This window comes from Durio zibethinus, chromosome 1 (assembly GCF_047325235.1).
Source record: "Durio zibethinus cultivar Kanyao isolate XHJ-2024 chromosome 1, ASM4732523v1, whole genome shotgun sequence".
Classification (NCBI taxonomy): Eukaryota; Viridiplantae; Streptophyta; class Magnoliopsida; order Malvales; family Malvaceae; genus Durio; species Durio zibethinus.
In genome coordinates this window covers 34,223,913-34,243,516 of record NC_143162.1, presented here as the reverse complement: position 1 = coordinate 34,243,516, position 19,604 = coordinate 34,223,913, and the positions used below count along the sequence as shown (strand labels likewise).

The 19,604-nt window shown below is 34.7% G+C and overlaps 3 protein-coding genes across 8 annotated transcripts; all 3 read left to right on the top strand.

Annotated features, from left to right (window-relative positions):
- Positions 1–5,093: 5,093 nt before the first annotated feature.
- Positions 5,094–9,309, top strand: LOC111312475 (uncharacterized). The gene is made up of 15 exons (XM_022912758.2): positions 5,094–5,265; positions 5,377–5,498; positions 5,766–5,825; positions 5,942–6,061; positions 6,174–6,293; positions 6,544–6,685; positions 6,792–6,962; positions 7,147–7,305; positions 7,395–7,501; positions 7,660–7,750; positions 7,894–8,035; positions 8,132–8,285; positions 8,578–8,694; positions 8,819–8,945; positions 9,055–9,309. The coding sequence occupies exons 1-15, from the start codon at positions 5,224–5,226 to the stop codon at positions 9,307–9,309; spliced, it is 1,929 nt and encodes a 642-aa protein (XP_022768493.2). The 5' UTR covers positions 5,094–5,223.
- Positions 9,254–14,202, top strand: LOC111312474 (uncharacterized). Of its 2 annotated transcripts, none has more exons than XM_089766311.1 (15): positions 9,254–9,385; positions 10,431–10,552; positions 10,654–10,713; positions 10,809–10,928; positions 11,026–11,145; positions 11,303–11,444; positions 11,582–11,752; positions 11,996–12,151; positions 12,226–12,332; positions 12,505–12,595; positions 12,830–12,971; positions 13,059–13,215; positions 13,353–13,469; positions 13,620–13,746; positions 13,819–14,202. In XM_089766311.1, exons 2-15 carry the CDS (start codon positions 10,437–10,439, stop codon positions 14,071–14,073), a joined length of 1,881 nt encoding a protein of 626 aa, XP_089622437.1. In that variant the 5' UTR covers positions 9,254–9,385; positions 10,431–10,436; the 3' UTR covers positions 14,074–14,202. The 2 variants fall into 2 exon arrangements, with proteins under 2 accessions (XP_089622437.1, XP_022768492.2); XM_022912757.2 differs by lacking the exon at positions 9,254–9,385 and adding an exon at positions 9,976–10,137.
- Positions 14,203–16,633: 2,431 nt separating this feature from the next.
- LOC111312472 (transcription initiation factor IIA subunit 2) lies at positions 16,634–18,744 on the top strand. 5 transcript variants are annotated; one of them, XR_002692874.2, is made up of 5 exons: positions 16,635–16,790; positions 16,911–17,051; positions 17,138–17,188; positions 18,343–18,547; positions 18,636–18,744. XR_002692874.2 is itself a non-coding variant. In XM_022912754.2 (4 exons), exons 2-4 carry the CDS (start codon positions 16,923–16,925, stop codon positions 18,481–18,483), a joined length of 321 nt encoding a protein of 106 aa, XP_022768489.2. In that variant the 5' UTR covers positions 16,635–16,790; positions 16,911–16,922; the 3' UTR covers positions 18,484–18,744. The 5 variants fall into 5 exon arrangements, 4 of the variants coding, with proteins under 4 accessions (XP_089622428.1, XP_022768489.2, XP_022768490.2 ...); XM_022912754.2 differs by having other exon boundaries at positions 18,343–18,744; XM_022912755.2 differs by having other exon boundaries at positions 16,640–16,774; positions 18,343–18,744.
- Positions 18,745–19,604: the final 860 nt, after the last annotated feature.

The following is a 19,604-nucleotide window of genomic DNA, read 5'->3' as shown; positions in this document are numbered from 1 at the left end:
AATGAGAATACAAAGTTCTCTCTAATTAGAACTAAAGATATACAACTACAATATCTTAAAATTAAATAATCTTCATAAAGAAATAGTCTTACAAGAGAAAATTGGAAAAGTCTTAATAAATTTAAGGATTAAAAAATACCCACGAACTTAGTAGGTAAAAAACTTGAAACCTAATCTCCACCATTCATATTGAAAGACAATGAGTCGTGAATACACTGATAAAATTTAAGCTCAATTGAATAACAGATTGACCTCGATCAACTACTTGATGAAACTACACAAAATTTTTCTTTTTTTTCTCTATTTTTCCACCACACTCTCTTGTTTCTTTTTTCAACCAAATAAGGGTTTAAACCCTATAACCAAGCATGAAAGGACTAAAAAGTCCTTAATGAATGAGCTTTACTTTTAGCCCACCTCCATATTGAGGAAACCAAGCCCAACAAATCTTCTCTTTTTTTACTATATGGAGGGAATCATCATTCCGATGATTGAACGACAAATTTTAAGTTTCTCCCTTGATAACTTTTTTAGCTCAAAAGTATTATTTTCATACAAAGACTTTATCGCATCTTGTATGGCATCAACTTTTTTTTTGTGTTCATCTTTCGTGGTCTTTGCATAATATTCGGGTTCTCTTTCGTTAGTTAATAGCACGTACTCATCAATAAAATATTGTGTGAAAGGTTTTCGATCTCTGATAGACCTCTTAAGTGAAATTTTTGGTAAAACCTCTAATTGAACCTCTAATATTGGTGATTGTTTAAGGGTATCATCACCCACCTTAACCTGTTTAGGATTGGTATCAACATCACTTGTATTATGTTGATTATTCTCAACATCTTTAACCTCTGTAGGCATATGTGTTAGAGGAACTAGATCCAAGTCAATCAAACCATCACTGTATCATAGAGCTAATGTATCAATCTTCTGAATATCTTTTATGGTTTAGTCTTCAACAAAAACATCCCTGCTTCTTTAAAGTTTTTTCTGCGTTGGATCATAAAACTTGTAGCCAAACTTATTATGGCCATAATCGAGGAACACATACTGTCTAGTCTTGACATCAAGCTTAAACCTCTCAACTTTGGAAATATGCATAAAAACTTTACATCTAAAGGTACGCAAGTGATCATAAGACATATCCTTGCTTAATTAAACTCTATCTGAAACATTAAAATTTAGAGGAACACATGGTGAGAGACAAAACATGTACAACTATACTCAAAACCTCATAAAAAAAGATTTTAATAACTATGCTTGTAAAAGCAAACATCTCACTCTTTTCATTAATATTTTGTTTATTCTTTCAGCTAACTTATTCAACTGAAGAGTTTTAAGAGGTAACTTTTGATGTCTAATACCCTGTTGTTTGCAATACCCATCAAAAGGTCTAGTGTACTCATCCTCATTATCAGTCTTTATGATTTCAATTTTAATCCCGTCTATCTTTCAATTAAAGCATGAAATTGTTTAAACACATTTAATACTTGGTTTTTTTATTTCAAGGTATAAAGCCATATCTTCTTTGAATGATTAGCTATAAAAGTTACAAAATAGATTTAACCACTAAGTGTTTTTGTTCTCATAAGACCACAAACATTACAATATATTAAATCAAGTATACCTGGTTTTTTTTTGGAGAAAATGTCTTGAATATAATTTTGATTTATTTTTCTGCCAAGCAATGAGCATACTTCTTTAAGGATACAGTCTGTATCCCAGGAAAAAAAAATTTCTTAGCCAAAACCTTTAAACCATTCTCACTCATATGACTAAGTCAATTGTGCCAAAACTCAGTTGTATTATCATTATTTAATGCATTGATAATGGAATCAGATACCTTTGCTTGCATCAAATACAATTAGGAAAGCTTCGTATCCCTAGCTACAACCATAGAACTTTTAGTGAACTTTCATTGACCATAACAAAATATATTGTAAAACTCTTCATCATCAAACTTCCCTACAAAAATTAAATTCATGCTAATATCGAAAATATGTTTAATATTTTTCAAGACCAACGTAGTGCCATTGTTAATCTCTAAAAACACATTTCTCATACTATTGGCTTTAGTTGAGCCATCATTACTCATTCTAACATTCTCAAAATCACCAAATGTGTAAGATGCAAAGTAATCTTTTCAAGATGTAACATGAATTATGACACCAGTATCAATCACCCAACTAATCTCATAACGTGTAAAATTACAACATCATCATCATATAAAATAAAGAAGTCATATATAATAGTAGCAATTTTATCAACATCATTACCATCACCAATCTTCTTTTCTTTATCATTATCACTATTGTTGTCTCTTTTTAACTTTCAGCAATATTTTCTTATATGCCATTTCAAACCACAATAATGACACTTTACATTGGTAAATCTTTTGGATTTACTCTTACTTCTATCTCTGTTTTATGGACCTTTACTTTTACTCTTCATTTTATTTTTTGTGATTAAGACCTCATATTGTAAAGAGAAATCATATAACTTTCTTCTCATATCTTTATTCAAAACATCACTCTTAGTTAAATCTATAGTAATAATACTATTTGAGGTTGAGTTAGATAATATTATTCTAAATGTCTCCCATGAGTCTAATAATGTACCAAAAAGTCATAAGCCCTATATCTGATATTCAAACTTGATATTCAAGCTAGTCAATTGATTAATAATACCTTGATATACATTTAAGTGATCTATTATATGAGTTTCATTCTGATATTTCAAACTCATCAACTACTTAATTAAAAACAGTTTATTATTCTCAGTTTTTCAAGCATACAACTCCTTAAGCTTGCTCCAAAGAGTGTGTGTATGTATTTCTCCACTTACATAATTCAAAACATTATTATCTACCTACTGTTTAATATAACCACATACATGTCGATAAAATAAATTTCATTCCACTATTTTATTTTCAGGCTTTTCAATGGCAAAATAAGCAAATAATAATCCTTCACATAAAACAAGTCTTCCATTTTCTCTTTTCACATGTGATAATTTGAATCATTCAAATTAATCATTATACTTATATTAGTTTCCATTATTCAACACAAGACATAAATCAAATAGTCTGAGCTTTCATACTACTTTGATGAGATAAACTAACCTTAAATAATATTCAAACCGAATATGTCACATAGTGAAAAAAATTAAATTATCCCTCTTTTATGTGAATCTAGCATGAATCAAACAAATAGAGCTAATAAATAAACCACTAAACCATAAGCACAATGAGACAAACAATTTGCATGAAAATCCTCCTCAAAACAAAAAGTAAAAACCACAAGTAATAATAAATAATTTTCACGGGAATACAAAATTTTTTCTAGCTAGAACTAGAGGTATACAATCATAATATCTCAAGATTAAACAATCTTGGTAAAGAAATAATCTTGCAAGAGAAAATTTGAGAAGTCTCAGCAAATTTAAGGATTAAAACAATACCCACAAAATTAGTAGGTAGAAAATTTGAAATCCAATCTTCACCTTTTAACTAAAGAACAATGAGTCATGAACACACTGATAAAATTTAAGTTCAATCAAATAACGGATTAACTTCGATCAAACTACTTGATCGAAACTACATAAAACCATTTTTTCTCTTTTTTTTTTCTATTTTGCCACTACACTCTCTTGTTTTTTTTTTTCAGCCATATAAGGGTTTAAAACCTATAACCAGGTATGAAAGGACTAAAAAGTCTTTGGTGAATGGGTTTTAGTTTTAGGTCACCTCTATATGGAGGAAACCAAGTCCAACAAAGACTAAACACATCAAAATAAAGTTTCATTTTGTTAAAGAAATTGAAGATGAGAATGAAGTGAAGCTAGTCCACTTTAAGTCAAAAAACCAAATTGCATACATTCTAACCAAGGCCTTACCAAAGGCAAAGTTCAAAACATTAAGGAAAAGTCTTGGTGTTTCTAATAGAAAGCTAAGGATGAGTGTTGGTAGTTGAAGCAACTAAGTATGGCATTTCTACTACAACTTGTGCAACTTGTTCTGTAACTTTTGTAACTATTTTAATAGTTTAGGTAGCATGATGGATCTAGGTATGATTATCTCTATTGTTAGGCAAACAACTTTTATTATAGTTAAACAAACTTTTGTATTTTGGAGCTTATAAATTAATAAAATGAAGCTCATATTCTGTGTGAGCCAATTTATTGCAATACCAAATTAATTTTTTCATTTTTCTTTATTCTTCCTCTGCTCCATATCTTTCATATATGCAACATGCAAAATATTGATTAATAATTAGAAACAGAACCAGAGACAAAGCAAAGAATGTAAAGGAAATTTACTTTCATTTATTCAGAGATCCATAAAGTTGAACTGTTGAAGAGAAGGTAAAGAATGTTAGTATTTCCTTGTCCATATAGATAGGATCAATTTGCAAATCTATTACTAGGGTTGTGTGTATGTGTGTGTGTGTGTGTGTTTTTTTTTTCTTTTTTTTAGGTTAAAAAACTTGGAATTTAAGTCTTATTTGAATTACACATGCAAAAGGTTCAAATATGTTTACATGTAATCTAAGCATGTGATGTTATGTGCCGTTTCTCCGTTTTGAAGGATCCATGTAATACTTTTTTTTTGGTTACATCAGAAAGGTAAAACTTTAGTACAAGTAGGGGGAAAAAGAGGATTTGATTCAAAATCAAGTCTTTGATATCCTCTCAAATATCTTTAATCACTAGACTAAAGGTTTGGAGACAGTCCATGTAAAGCTTGCTCTTATAAAAGAAAAAGAAAATTTCTTTGTGAATTGAACTTTGAAAACTTAACATTCGATTGGCTCACGAATTCTTGGTCTCCTTCAAAACATAGCTTCGGGCATGCTACCAGAAATTAACAGTTCAATACCAACCGTTCAAGCCATTGGTGTCCTTTGACCTTTTGCACACCTTTTTATGAAAGAGTCATGCACCAACTCAAAGTGACGGCAAAGTAAAGAGACAACAAAAGAAAAAGTCAAGATAAATATAACTCTTCACATGTCACGTTCTCCATGATATATCCAAACTTCAGAGACCTAACCCTCTAAAATCAATTCGTCACGGGTTTGACAAACTTTTTACTTGCCTTGCCATAATTCACATTCACTACCATTATTCACTGTTCACCAGAAAACCAGTTTGACATCTCCCTTGAGATAACCAGGTTCCTGGCTATCCCGGTGATCCCATTAGCAACGCAGCAGGGCTTTGATCATGTCATCTCAGGGAGTGCAGCTAGATATCGAAGAGAAATATGTATAAACTTTTGTTTCTTACTGTTTTGTAGTTTCATTTTTGGTCAGCTTCATAAATTTAGGCCAAGTTCCTTTCCCATCCTCCAGTTTGGTAAGATTTTACTATGTGCAGGTGGTGATGAATAATGGCATACTGCAGGTGACAATATCAAATCCCTACGGGATTGTCACTGGTATACAATTTAATGGCATTGACAATTTGCTTGCTGTTGAAAACAATGAAGCTGATAGAGGGTACAAAATTCCTCTGCTCTTTTTCTTTTCCTTTTTTTTTCTTCTTCAATTTTTTGTGCAGGGGAGAAAAAAAACCAAAGTAAAAGCCTCCAAGACTCTGACATCTTTATCCCCCTACTTTCTTCTATTTTCTTTCTTTTATAGTTTATTTCTCTATTCACTTCTTTCAAGATTATGGAAATGTTTTTTTTTTTTTAATTTGTACATGGGATTAATTTTGTGATTGAGTAACTAGAGGTTGACTCCATTTCGCTGTGGAATGTAAAGGTACTGGGACCTTGTCTGGAATCTAGCAGGAAGTAAAGGAACAAAGGGTAAATTTGACAGGTATGTTTCTAAGTCTCTCCCGTAATAGGCAGCATGTTGTTCCTTAAACGCAAAGTTTTCTTATTTTCTCATTTCCTTTTTCTTTTTGGTTGAGCCACGAAATGATTGGTATGCAGGATTGAAGCAACAAATTTTGAGGTAATAGTGAAAAATGAGGATCAAGTGGAACTCTCATTTACTAGAAAGTGGGATTCCTCCCTTGAAGGCAAAGTCGTTCCATTGAACATCGACAAGAGGTACTCTGACTATCAATCAGACGCAGAGCATGCTATTTCTGAATACGGTTTCAGTTACATAATGATAGGGGAGATTATAACAAAAACAAAAATTTTTGAGTATGTTTTTCAGGTTTGTAATGCTTCGTAATTCATCAGGATTCTATACCTATGCAATTTACGAGCACTTAAAGGAATGGCCTGCTTTCATCCTTGACAGATTCAGGGTTGCATTCAAGCTGAGAAAAGACAAGTAAACATTTTTAATTTATTATTACCAGAATTCCTTTATGAAGCAAGCATAATAAAACTGAGTTTGGAAGGAATGAAAATGCATGCCCGTTTAGCCTCTACCTACTTTTAACTAAAGAACTACTTTTCTTCACTAGAGACAAGCATTAGATCTTAATTGCACGCCGTGTGAAAAAAAATTTAGAAAGTCAAGTACATGTTAATCAAAAATGTAAAAGGAATCACAAGCATTGACTATTTCGAATGCACAGGTTTCATTACATGGCTATTGCAGACAACAGGCAAAGATTCATGCCCCTGCCTGATGACCGGTTACCATACAGAAGCCAAACCCTGGCTTATCCAGAGGCAGTCCTACTTGTTGATCCACTGGAACCGGAGTTCAGAGGAGAGGTTTTTTTCTTAATTCCTTAGTAAAGTAATATTGGTTTCTTAGTTTTCAATACTCGTCTTGTCTTTTGTGGTTTGGTTCTTTTCAACCGTCGACGCCCTTGTCTAGGTGGATGACAAGTACCAATACTCATGTGAGAACAAGGACAACAGGGTCCATGGCTGGATTTGCACTGACCCGCCCTTGGGGTTCTGGCAAATAACACCCAGCGATGAGTTTCGATCCGCTGGGCCCCACAAGCAAAACCTTACCTCACATGTCGGCCCCACCACCCTTGCTGTAAGTTTATTTCCCTTTGTTCTCATTTTTTTCCTCTTCTAAATAGACTGGTAGGTAAAAAGACGAACGTCTTCCATGGAAATTATGTCACAAACCTTTCACCTAGTTTAATATTTTAATCTATCTTCTTCTTTTCCACCAAAAAGACAATGCTTTGATTACAATCCTACGACCAATTGATCAGGTTCTGCACAGTGTTCATTATTCAGGAGAGGATTTGTTATTGAAATTTGGAACTAATGAGCCCTGGAAGAAAGTTTTTGGCCCCATTTTTATTTACCTTAATTCTTTGTGTAATGGTGGAGGTGACCCATTCTCACTTTGGGAGGATGCTAGAAAACAGGTTCAGCATTAAAGATACTCTAATTTTATCTCGCAAGTTTAACACTTGTCTATTTACTTTAAGTTGCTAAAACATCACTTCTACTTTAGATGACGATAGAAGTTCAAAACTGGCCTTACACTTTCCCTGCTTCTGAAGACTTTCCACAGCCTGATCAAAGGGGCAATGTCAGTGGTAGATTACTAGTGAAAGATAGGTAATTTACCTGATCTGGGTTGTTCTGTTCAAAGTTGTACTTTTGAATCATTAAGTAATGAACATACATTTTCTTGTTTGCCTCCTGAATAATTTGGTCAGAACTCAGAACTCAGAAATTGATGGCTGTCAGTTTCTTTTTTTGTTCAATTGATCTAGATATGTTTGCGATGAGGACATACCTGCCAATGGCGCCTATGTAGGCTTAGCACCGCCGGGAGATGTTGGGTCTTGGCAAAGTGAAGTCAAGGTAATTTTTATTCTACACAGCCTCATGTAAGAACCAATAGTGCATGACATGATAACCATATAGCATAGCAAACCAATGCATTTCAATTGAAGGAAAATATGGGTTTATCATAATTTATTTTGATGCCTCCTGTCACATAACAGGGTTATCAATTCTGGACCAGAACTGATGAAGATGGCTATTTCTGCATTAATAATGTTCGGATGGGCAACTATAATCTATATGCATGGGTCCCTGGGTTCATTGGAGATTATAGATATGACGTTATCATCACACCAAACGCAGGTATTTTTATTTATTTATTTATTGTATCTTTTTGTCTTCGGAAACCTCCTAACCTCTTGTGATAAAGTATATTTTGAATTTTTTAACGTAATGCAGGCTATGATATTTACATGGGCCATCTTGTGTATGAGCCTCCAAGAGATGGGCCTACATTGTGGGAAATAGGAATCCCAGATCGCACTGCTGCAGAATTCTATGTCCCTGATCCTAATCCAAAGTATATCAACAAATTATATGTTAATCATGACAGGTTAGCTTCCTTTCCTGCGATTTTAAGGATTCATGTAGAGTTACTTGACATCAAAGTAACACGATAATCAAGCCTCTAGATTTTTGACGAAATCATCCAACTTTTATTGTGGTCATTCATTTCTCAAATATTGAAAAGATTACCCCCAATGAAATACATTTGAATAAAGCTGACTAATTAACTTTTGTATCCATTATTTGCATGGTGTTAAAAGTTCATTTTCATGGCAATTGACTTGTTCTTTTAAGCTTTAAACTGTGTCATATCTGTTTTTGTCATCAACTATTGCCAGATTTAGGCAGTATGGATTATGGGAAAGATATGCAGATTTATATCCTGATGGAGATTTGGTCTACACAGTTGGCGTTAGTGACTATACAAAAGACTGGTTTTTTGCGCAGGTCACTAGGTATATTCCTTCAACACTTTTATTATTCTAAATCACTTGTATTCCCCACTTAGCTCTTGGTTTTTAAATTAACATTCCAGGTTTAGAATCCTGCAAAATTAGGGATCTTTCTTTTGAATTGCAGAAAGAAAGATGATAATACCTATCAAGGAACTACATGGCAAATCAAGTTCAAACTAGACTGTGCATATGAGAGTGAAACATACAGACTGCGATTGGCACTGGCCACTGTACATGCTGCTGAACTTCAGGCATAGAATTTCATTGTTCAACAATTTTGATCTTGTTAAAGTTAACTTAAATGACTGAACTTCACAATGCCTCGCACTTTAAATAAATTTCTTTCTTTTATTTTTGAAGGTACGGATCAATGATGATGCAAGTTCTCCTCTACTTTCAAGTGGACAAATTGGTAAGGACAACACAATAGCCAGACATGGAATTCATGGGCTCTACCGGCTTTACAATGTGGATATTCCGGGGAATCTGCTTCTTGAAGGAGATAACACCATTTTTCTAACTCAATCAAAAAATGCTAGCCCTTTCCAAGGAATCATGTATGACTACATTCGGTTAGAAGGTCCTGCATCTTCTAATGGAAACAAGAAACCTTAATTTTCCTTCCATTTGAAAATTATTTGGGATTTTAGCACGGCTTTCAGCTGTCCTGGAAATTGATGCTCGAAAACAGGTTTGCATTCCTTGTGAGGTGATATATTTGGGAAGAACAAGTTTCTGTGAAGAAAATTATCAGGACTATGTTAGCTGTGATACCATTTGTATTTAATACAACAAGCTCATTTCTCAAATCTATAGTTTATAAACTCTTGTACTGATTTTCTTTCAAATATTACTAGTATGTTTACTTGTCTCTCTTCATTAGTCATCTTTATCAAGCACCATGTTTAGCCACCTATGAGGTTTTGAATGCTTAAGATAAACTCAATTCCTGCTTTTGCTTGGCTTGTTAGACAAAAAAGTTGAAATTTCATTCTGATAGGACCTTGTCGAGCCAATTGGATTCTGTTCTAGTTAATTATTGAGACAGCAAAGCACCCCCATCCATATTTGTGGGTAAAGCAAATCTCACACAAAATCTAAGATGTCAAAGCATGTTAAAAGGAGTGTCTTCAATGTCTAATTCTGTAAAATCAAGATGAAACTTACCAACTGCTATTGCTACAACCTAAAGAGATAAAGAAAGAATGCTTCCCTTAGTCAAAAGAAAGTAGGTGAAACAGATTCCTTGAAGCCTTTATCAACTAGCGTATCCAGGTGGGTTTTTGATTGTAGTAGACATTAAGTTTGACAAATGATAGCTTATATGGTTACATTTTCCCTTTCTATTTTGAAAATTCCAAGCTGTGCTGAAGTAAGTTCTAGAGCTAAGAAAGGCAAACTATGTCATCGCCAAGGGTGCAACTTCATATTCAAGATCATTACGTAATTTAATTAATTTCTTTGTTACTAGTTATTTATTTCGGTCCATATTGAATAAAATAGATAATGTTTCAGCATAACACCTTTGATTTCTTAGTACTTGTGGGATTATGCTTGCCACCCTGTCTTGTGATCATTGTGCCTTCTTTTGAAACTGGTATCAAATTGTACAAGCTTGTGGTAATTTTATCAAAAGCTATTATGGCCCTTATAGACTGAGCAGGGCCTTCTTAGCCAACTTCCTTGAATATTTTAAACAAAGTTCTGTTTAGCATTAAATGAGAAAATTGCTGCAGGTGGTGATGGATAATGGAATACTACAAGTGACAATATCGAGTCCTGATGGAATTGTCACTGGGATACAATACAATGGAATCGACAACTTGCTTGAAGTTCAAGATGAGGAAGTTAACAGAGGGTAACACCCCATAATATCACCACTGCAGCTTACCTGTCGTCCATCTACATTTCCTACCAAACATTATTCTTATTAGAACTCACTTCCAATGCCATTGACAGGTATTGGGATCTAGTCTGGAGTAAAACTGGAAGCACAGGGACAACTGGAACATTTGATGTGTACGCCCACTATCTCTCTTTTATGTACCAAAGCATTTCTAATTTTATTTCATTTCAGAAGTTAAACTGATAGAAGTTGAGAATGGACCATACAGGTTTAAAGGAACAAGTTTTAAAGTTATAGTAGAAAATGAGGATCAAGTAGAGGTCTCATTCACAAGAACATGGGATTTCTCTCTTGAGGGAAAGGTTGTTCCCTTAAATTTAGACAAAAGGTATATGCTTGCACCAATACAGTTTAATGCCATTCATTCAAAATGTTAAACAACAAAGGTGTTTTAAGACAATTTTGTTGTAATGATGGATTTTCAGGTTCATAATGCTTCGAGATTCGTCAGGATTCTACTCCTACACCATCTTTGAACACTTAGGGGAATGGCCTCCATTTAATCTTCCACAAGTCAGAATTGTTTTCAAGCTCAGAAAAGACAAGTAAACACATTGCTTCCATCTTCTTTTGTTGTTTGATCATGTTGTATGTTTAGCTTTTGGCTAGAGAAAAACTTAGATATTTGACTGCTATTAGTTTGACATGCTTGCAAAAGCTATGTCTGTCCTCCAAAATATTGAATACTTAGTACTCATGCAGGTTTCACTACATGGCCGTAGCAGACAACAGGCAAAGATTCATGCCCCTGCCTGATGACCGGTTACCAGATAGGGGCCAACCGCTGGCAACCCCGGAAGCTGTCCTGCTTGTCAATCCTTTGGAGCCGGAGTTCAGAGGAGAGGTACTTCTATTTAATTTAGTCCTCCTTGTGTAGTCAGTTAATACTATTTACTAGTAGAGAAAATAACTCATTAGGAGTTAAAAGCCGCAAATCAGCTATTCATTTACATAAAATATTTGGTCATGACTGATGAGCAGGTTGATGACAAGTACCAATACTCATCTGAGAACAAAGATCTAAAAGTTCATGGGTGGATATCCTTGAACCCTCCAGTTGGGTTCTGGCAGATTACTCCCAGCAGTGAATTCCGCTCTGGTGGACCTGTCAAACAGAACCTAACATCCCATGTTGGCCCCTATGCTCTTGCAGTAAGTGAATCAATTAGCTTCTTTACAAGCATAGGAAGTATTAGTTAACGTACTACACATGACAACATAGTTCTCCCATGTCTCAGAAATCATCTGATCTGGCAAAAGTAGGATTTTATCTCAAGACTCAAGTCAATGAACATTATAGATGATGATAACGATGATAGATGCGCCATAGATTGGTTCTATGGTCTTTAATGATGATATCTAATTGTGTCAACTTGTTCAAAATGATGAAACCAGATGTTTCTCAGTGCTCACTATGCCGGAGAGGATTTGGTGCTGAAGCTCAGCCCTGGAGAACCATGGAAAAAGGTTTTTGGCCCAGTTTTCTTGTATCTGAATTCTTTCTGGGATCAGGACAATGTCTTTTCCCTTTGGGAGGATGCTAAAAACCAGGTAGAATAACAAAATCATAGTCCTACCTTGTTTTTATTGTTGGTGGACAAAAACTTTTATAAATTGTTCTTCAGATGCAGAGGGAAGTCCAGAATTGGCCCTACAAATTTCCAGCATCAGAGGATTTTCCAAAATCAGATCAGCGGGGCAAAGTATGTGGCAGATTAACAGTTCAAGACAGGTTGTGTTTTCTTGTAGTGTGTAACTAGTTTCTGCTATTTTCTAGTACTAATGTCACCAGGAATCATCTCGAAATTTTTGCTGCAATTACTAGTCTACACCTCTTTCTTTTTTCAATTTCTCAAAAGAAGTTGGAAATAAACCCATAAAGCTATGAAAATATCATTATTTAGGTATGTTAGCTATGAGTGCATTCCAGCAGATGGTGCTTATGTGGGCTTGGCACCACCAGGAGAGGTAGGATCATGGCAAAGAGAATGCAAGGTGATCAAGTTCTTTCAGCTAGAATGTTTCTTAAATTTAGTCAATGTTGATCTGCTTTTAAATGACTGTAAGGAGTTAACAATGAATTTAAAATGATTAAATGCCTTAAGGTCTTGGGATCAAATTTCTAAACCACAAGTCCATTCCTTATGAACAAGCTTCCAGTTAGGGATATAAGAACATAGTGCCTTATTTCGAACGTTTAGACTTATGGAGTCACCAAATTCTTAACAGGGTTATCAATTCTGGACCAGAGCAGATGAAGATGGCAACTTCACAATCGACAATATAAGGACTGGTGGATATAATATTTATGCATGGGTCCCTGGTTTCATTGGGGATTACAGATATGATGTTGAAGTTAACATTACAGAAGGTCTTGATTTTTGAATCATTAACAAAAAGGAATTATAATGAATTGTTGTTGTCAATTGTATTTTATCTCTGATGATATGCTAGGCAGGTTGTAGCATTAATGTGGGTGACCTGACATATGAGCCTCCAAGAGATGGTCCTACATTATGGGAAATAGGCATCCCCGATCGTTCTGCAGCAGAGTTTTACATTCCCGACCCTGACCCTAAGTATATTAACAGACTTTATGTCCGCCATCCTGACAGGTTAGTTAATCATGTTGGTATATGCTCTCTTTGAACTTGTAGTAGGATGATTTCAAAATGATCCAGATGTTTGATTGAGTGAACTCAATTCGGCCAAATTTTGAAAAATTGGAAACTCAAAATGATGTGATGGCCAGGTATAGACAATATGGATTGTGGGAAAGATATGCAGATCTCTATCCAGATGGAGACTTGGTTTTCACAGTTGGCTACAGTGACTACAAAAATGATTGGTTCTTTGCTCAAGTTAACAGGTTCAGCTCTTCCAACTTTGTTTTGACTTGATAAATCACCTTGACTAAAAAAAACTGCCTCTTCAACAGGGAAAACAAAAGCCATTAAAAAAGTAACATTTTGGACTTCATACCTGTATTCTTAGCTAAAATTATTTGGCTGCATTACAGAAAGAAAGAAGATGGTACATATCAAGGAACTACATGGCAAATCAAGTTCATGCTTAACAATGTAGATTATACTGGAACTTATAAATTGCGACTGGCCCTAGCAACTGCACATCTTGCTGAATTGCAGGTATGCACCACTACAAACATGTCACTTTATATGGAACTTGAATTTAAACTTACTTTCAATGTCATATGACAGGTTCGGATCAATGATCCAAAAGCAGAGCCTCCTCAGTTCACAACTGGACAAATTGGGCATGACAACACAATTGCAAGGCATGGAATTCATGGGCTCTACCGACTTTACAATATAGATGTGCCTGGAGTTCAGCTTGTGGAAGGGGAAAATATCATTTTTCTGACGCAAGCAGTAAACACTGATCCTCTTCAGGGGATCATGTATGACTATATAAGGCTAGAATGTCCCCCTTCTAGTTCCGGCCGAATGGTCTGAATTTGTATATAATTAGCAGAACTTTACCTTTGGATTGCTGACTTCGTAAAATTTATTCACAAAAATGTCATGGATATGTTTTTAATGAGGTGATTTTTTTTTTATCTATGCTAGAAAAATTCAGCGGAAGTTATCCTTGATTGCTATATCTTGATTGCTATATATTTATTAGGGTTGGTAGCCATATCTGCCTCTGACGGATTTTGATCCGACTTGATTTCATAGAGTCAATTTTTTTTTTTTTAAATCGAGTTTTGGATAGAGAATGTTAAAAAAAAAATTAAAGTTGAGTTTAGTTCAAATTTTAGACAAATTTAAAAAATTAATATTTTATTAATTTCAAGTTGGATCAAGTAAATAAATTTTTTTAAGTAAAGTCTAATTCGAGTTTTATAAATATAAAATTGAGTTGGATTTGAAGTGAGTGGATTGACCCGATCCGTTGCCAATATTTACCTTCATATAATTTGACCAGCTGGTTAGCTTCTAGCTTAGGTTAGTTCTTGCTGGGTTAAGGGATCCTGCAGAAGGTTTGAGATCTCAACGCTAATAATAATGCTAGTATTTAGCCTGCGCTTCCGCTGCAGGGTATTTTCTTTTCTTTTTTCTTTCTAAACAAACTATATGTGAACCAACCTGACCGGTTAGTTCTCTGTGTTGCAAATTTAATCAAGAAAAGTATTGTATAACTTCAACATGAAGAGGGTAGATGACTAATTTAAAATCTAGATCATTTTCTTTTACCAGGTTTAGGCAATACGGATTGTGGGGAAGATACACAGATTTATACCCTAATGGAGATTTAGTTTACACCATTAGTGTTAGTGTCTACAGAACTGATCGGTTCTTTGCTTAAGCTACGAGGTTTTCTCCTACTTATAGTTTTCTATATTTTTCTTTCACATCTTCAAAAATATCGGATTGTCTTTAGTTGATGTTAAAGAAGATGCAATTTTGTCATTTAAGGAAGAAGGATGATGGTAAGTATGAAAGAACCACACAGCAGATCAAGTTCAACCTCGACAATGTAAATCATAGTGGAACCTATAAAATGTCTGATACGACCCCAGCTTCTAGCAATTCCACCATGAAACTTTGCACATTTTTTCAAATGAAAATAAAATGTCTGATACTACATCAGTATATCAAGCTGTATACTAAAAGAAATGAAGAGATCTTCCATATATGTTTCTTTTCATTTTGATTTTTATTTGCTTTAGCAGGTATTATATTTACAGGAACCAGGTTGACAAAAACAAGGCAGAATCTTACAGTTGTTTGGTAAGAAGGCAACATGTTACATTAGTGTATGGTAATGTACTCCTATTACATGGATTTGTAGATTGTTTCCTTGGCTTTTTCAGTCTTATCAGCTGCTTCAACCTGCATTTTCTGAGCTTGTAATTCAGCTTCTGTCACCTCCGTCTCATTTCTTGCTTTCAGCTTTTTTGCCTGAACCCAAAAGCAAGTTAATTTGAAAGGGTTAGTTTCATGAACTTTGCTGAAAAGGGTGGCTTTTCGTTTCTTGCTCTATTTTGGCGGCGGCAGTAGCGCTGGTCTCCGAAGTGTTTAACGGTGGCGACTACTTTATCTCCTCCATGGCAATTTCTTAAGCGAACTCTCTTTGAGAACAGCACGTGAAGGCTGAAAGGAAAGGAAAAAGCAACCTCACGAGAAAGTTCAACACGTCCGAGCCTATACGTGGCAGCTTCCAAACACGCCACGATTAGTGTTTTGCCTTTTGTTTAGTCTCCCTGAGTGGCTCGCACTTTGCAGTCCAATACAAGATAGGCTCGAAGCCTGAGAGACTGGCTCAAGCTCAATAATCTTGACGACAGCGTTCCATAGGGAACCAACCCACCTCCAACGGCCCAATCCCATCCATTCAAGGGAAAACAAACTTGCTCATAAAAAAATGCATTTTCTACTACGTGAATATAAAAATTAGTAATAATTTTGTAGTACCTTTTAGAGTGGAGTAATTATTCTTAATAAAACAGTCTTTCATAATTTCACTAAATACATAAGTTATTGTCTAAATTTTTTACATTTTATGCTCAAATCTTTATTTCAATTAATCTTCTACACCACTAGATAGCAAAATATATATATTCCATGAAATAAAACAAATTGCATCAAAATTTGATTCTTACTTGATCAAGTACATAAAATAGATGTGAAATTATATTCAATATTGGTCTGAGTTTAGATGATTCACCTCACCATTAAAAACTTATGTTTTAACAGAAACTTCAATGAGAATAATCAAACAATAAATACATTATTTTAACAAATTAAAAATTAATTAAATCCAAAAAATAAAAAATAATTTTCTTATATATTTGAAAAAAATTCCAATATTAATCTCATTTAGAAAAAAAAAAAAAAAAAGGAAATTCCCAATATGGATCAGGATATGGGCCGTAATTTGGGTCGGACCGTCAAAGCAATAGGACCGGCCCAAACCAATTCAGAGAACTCTTTCCTACAGAGAAAGAAGGGAGGGGCAAAAATGTCATTCCATCTGCCCCAAACTGTCGCTCCTATATATACCCCCATCTACAAAATCTAGGTATAAAAATGCCCCAAATCTTCTCCGCCCAAAAAAAAAAAAAAAAAAATCTCTTTCACAAAACTGAACGTTAAATTCCTCGCACCGTCAAAGCTCCACAATTTCCAAACATCCACAATCCTCCTTAACGTCGCCTCCAAATTTCGTAATTTCTTTCTCCAAATTCAACTCCTAAATTAACTTTTTGCCGTTTTATTTTATTTTTAAAAATTTTTCAACATCAAAATTCGAGATTTACATTTTTTTCTTTTTTTTTTTTAAGCAGATCGGGTGAATAATGGCGACGTTTGAGCTTTACCGGAAGTCAACGATCGGGATGTGCTTGACGGAGACTTTAGACGAGATGGTTTCAAACGGCACTCTCAGCCCTGAGCTCGCTATTCAGGTTCTCGTCCAGTTCGATAAGGTACTGTTAACACCTTGTTCCGCTTTTCTCTTTTCCTATATATATAAATTTTTATTTATTCATTAATTTGTTTATGCTTCTGTCAGTCTATGACTGAAGCCCTGGAAAGTCAAGTGAAGAGCAAGGTTAGCATTCAGGTATATTCTTTTTTTTATAAGGAAAAAAAGAGAAGTTTTTTTGTTGAACTTTGTGTGGTTTACGGTGCTAATCTGTTGCTAGAATTTTTTTTGTCTCTTGTGGGCATTAATGTGTTGATTGCTTGTGTAAATTCATGGTCATATATGGTGATGATCTGCTGTTTCTATGAATAACGATGGTGAGATATTTTGTTTTGTCCAATGCTTAATATTAATAAGTGCGGTGTTATAAGCGAAGTTGATATAGTTTGATATGGTCCCTTGATCTTCCCATTCTCGAAGAAAGATAAATTATGATTTATGACCATTCATGAATGGTGAAAGACCCGTGTATTTTTTACAAGCATAGGCAAGGATCAAAATCTAGCTGAGTGTTGATTTTGCTACTTTAATGGTACAAGTGTTTCATGTATGGTACCTGATTGTGGTGATTGGTTATTGTTTCATTACAATATTTATGTGTTGCACTTATAAGAAGGGGGGACTAGCACGCAAAACACATGAATTTTTTTTCCTTACTGATGCCTAGAAAAATATTTTGACATATTTTGGATTATTTAAGAATTTTGAATGGAAAAGGGTGTTTAACGTCTTGTTAACTTTTATACAAAGTAATTTGTTAAACCATAGCTATCTTTTGTTTTAAAAATGTTCTCTAGTACCAGTGTTAATGGTTAGGAGTGCAGGTTAAACACATCTCAATTCTATTTTCAAAGCCTCACTTCTTATGCAATTTTGGGTTATTTTGATTTTATTACAATTGCTAGAGAAACATTATCGGGGACCTGAAATAATAGATCTGCGAAAAGCTTCTTATTTTATAAAGTTACTTTTTTATCATACATAATTATATATTTCCCTTTTAGTCAATTTTTCCTGGCTTCCATAACAGTCAAAACTAGTGGTTGGTGATGCCTTCTTTGATCGCACATCAGTATGTTTTCTATTTTGTGTTACTTTTCCTCTACAGTTGAATTTTTAGCTCCCTGCTTCTCCTTTTTTTGGTCATTTATTATTTATAAATCTGTTATTTGAGGGCTTTTATTTTCTTATTGAAAAATGTTCAAATCAACACACTTTGTACTGGCATTGCAAAGCTAAACCTGTGGTGCTATTCTTATTTGAACACTGATCCTGTCTTGCATGTGCTGCAGGGACATCTTCACACCTATAGATTCTGCGACAATGTGTGGACATTCATCTTACATAATGCTTCATTTAAGAATGAGGATTCTCAGGAGACAGTTGGTCGGGTGAAAATAGTAGCATGTGACTCAAAGCTACTATCACAATGAATTGTCAATCAATGTTGTCTGATGTTAATGGAATGGGATGGTTGACTGAGACTGGACATATATTGTAAAGCCATCAACCTTTAGTGGATGAATTTTTCTTTCTACTTAATTTTATTTTTCTTTCTGATGATGGACAACGGTGAAAATTTTAGGACAAAATGATGGAACCTCTGTATTTATGACGAGAATGGTTTCTATTCCTCTGTCGATTTATTTCAGCCTTGCACCAGCTTGAATAGGATACGGCGGTGTTTGAAGTGAGTTGCTTGTTTGATCTCCCTTCTTGATTGAATTAAGGTTTCCTCTTCCAGTCATTCTGTACATTTATTAGGCAAGTCGGCTTGAGATCCCACTGGCGTGCATGTTTATCATAGCATCATGTAACTATTTGGTTATCTTTCTAGAACTAGTGAAAGGATATTTTGAACAGAAATGTCGTCTTCAGAGCATTGCTTGTGATCCTTCAGACAACAAAATAGGTTCTAAGACTAAGATAAACAAAGGTTTACAAAAAGCTAGCAGATATAATCTACATTGCTTTTTGAAAAGCCCTTCTCTCTGCCTTCTGTTTCGATCGTCTGTGTTGGCGAAGGTGATTTCAGAATCCGCACTTTCTTCCTGTGGGAATCTATATTCGCAGGATGCATCGCTCTCCTAACAGCAGAGCTTTTGCTTTTAGAATTTCAAAGCGTGGCTCCAACCCAGGCTCCAAGCATCCGATTCTCTTCCATCTCTCACCCTAGTTTCCTTTTCTACACGAAATTCCAGCTCCTCAACCACTTCCAACAAGAGAACCTTACCTCGACGATGCTTAATTTCCATCTTCATTAAAATAAAGGTAAAATAAGGACAGCAGGAAACAAAAAGGGAAATTTTCCTAGCAAGAAACGAATTGGTGTCCTTTGTTCATTTGAGAGGAGGGTTTTCTATAATTTAACGGACCTTTTTCTTTTTGAGTCAGTAGTAAAGAAATAGATTCCAATCAACGAGAAGTGTGAATTTTGAAAGCAATCCTCCGTTGGTTAGTAAATATGTAGAGTCTGATTTGCTAAAATCTTTGATAAACAGAAGTTTATAGTTTTGCAAGGTCTCCATTCACTTAATTGAAGGTGCCTTTATCG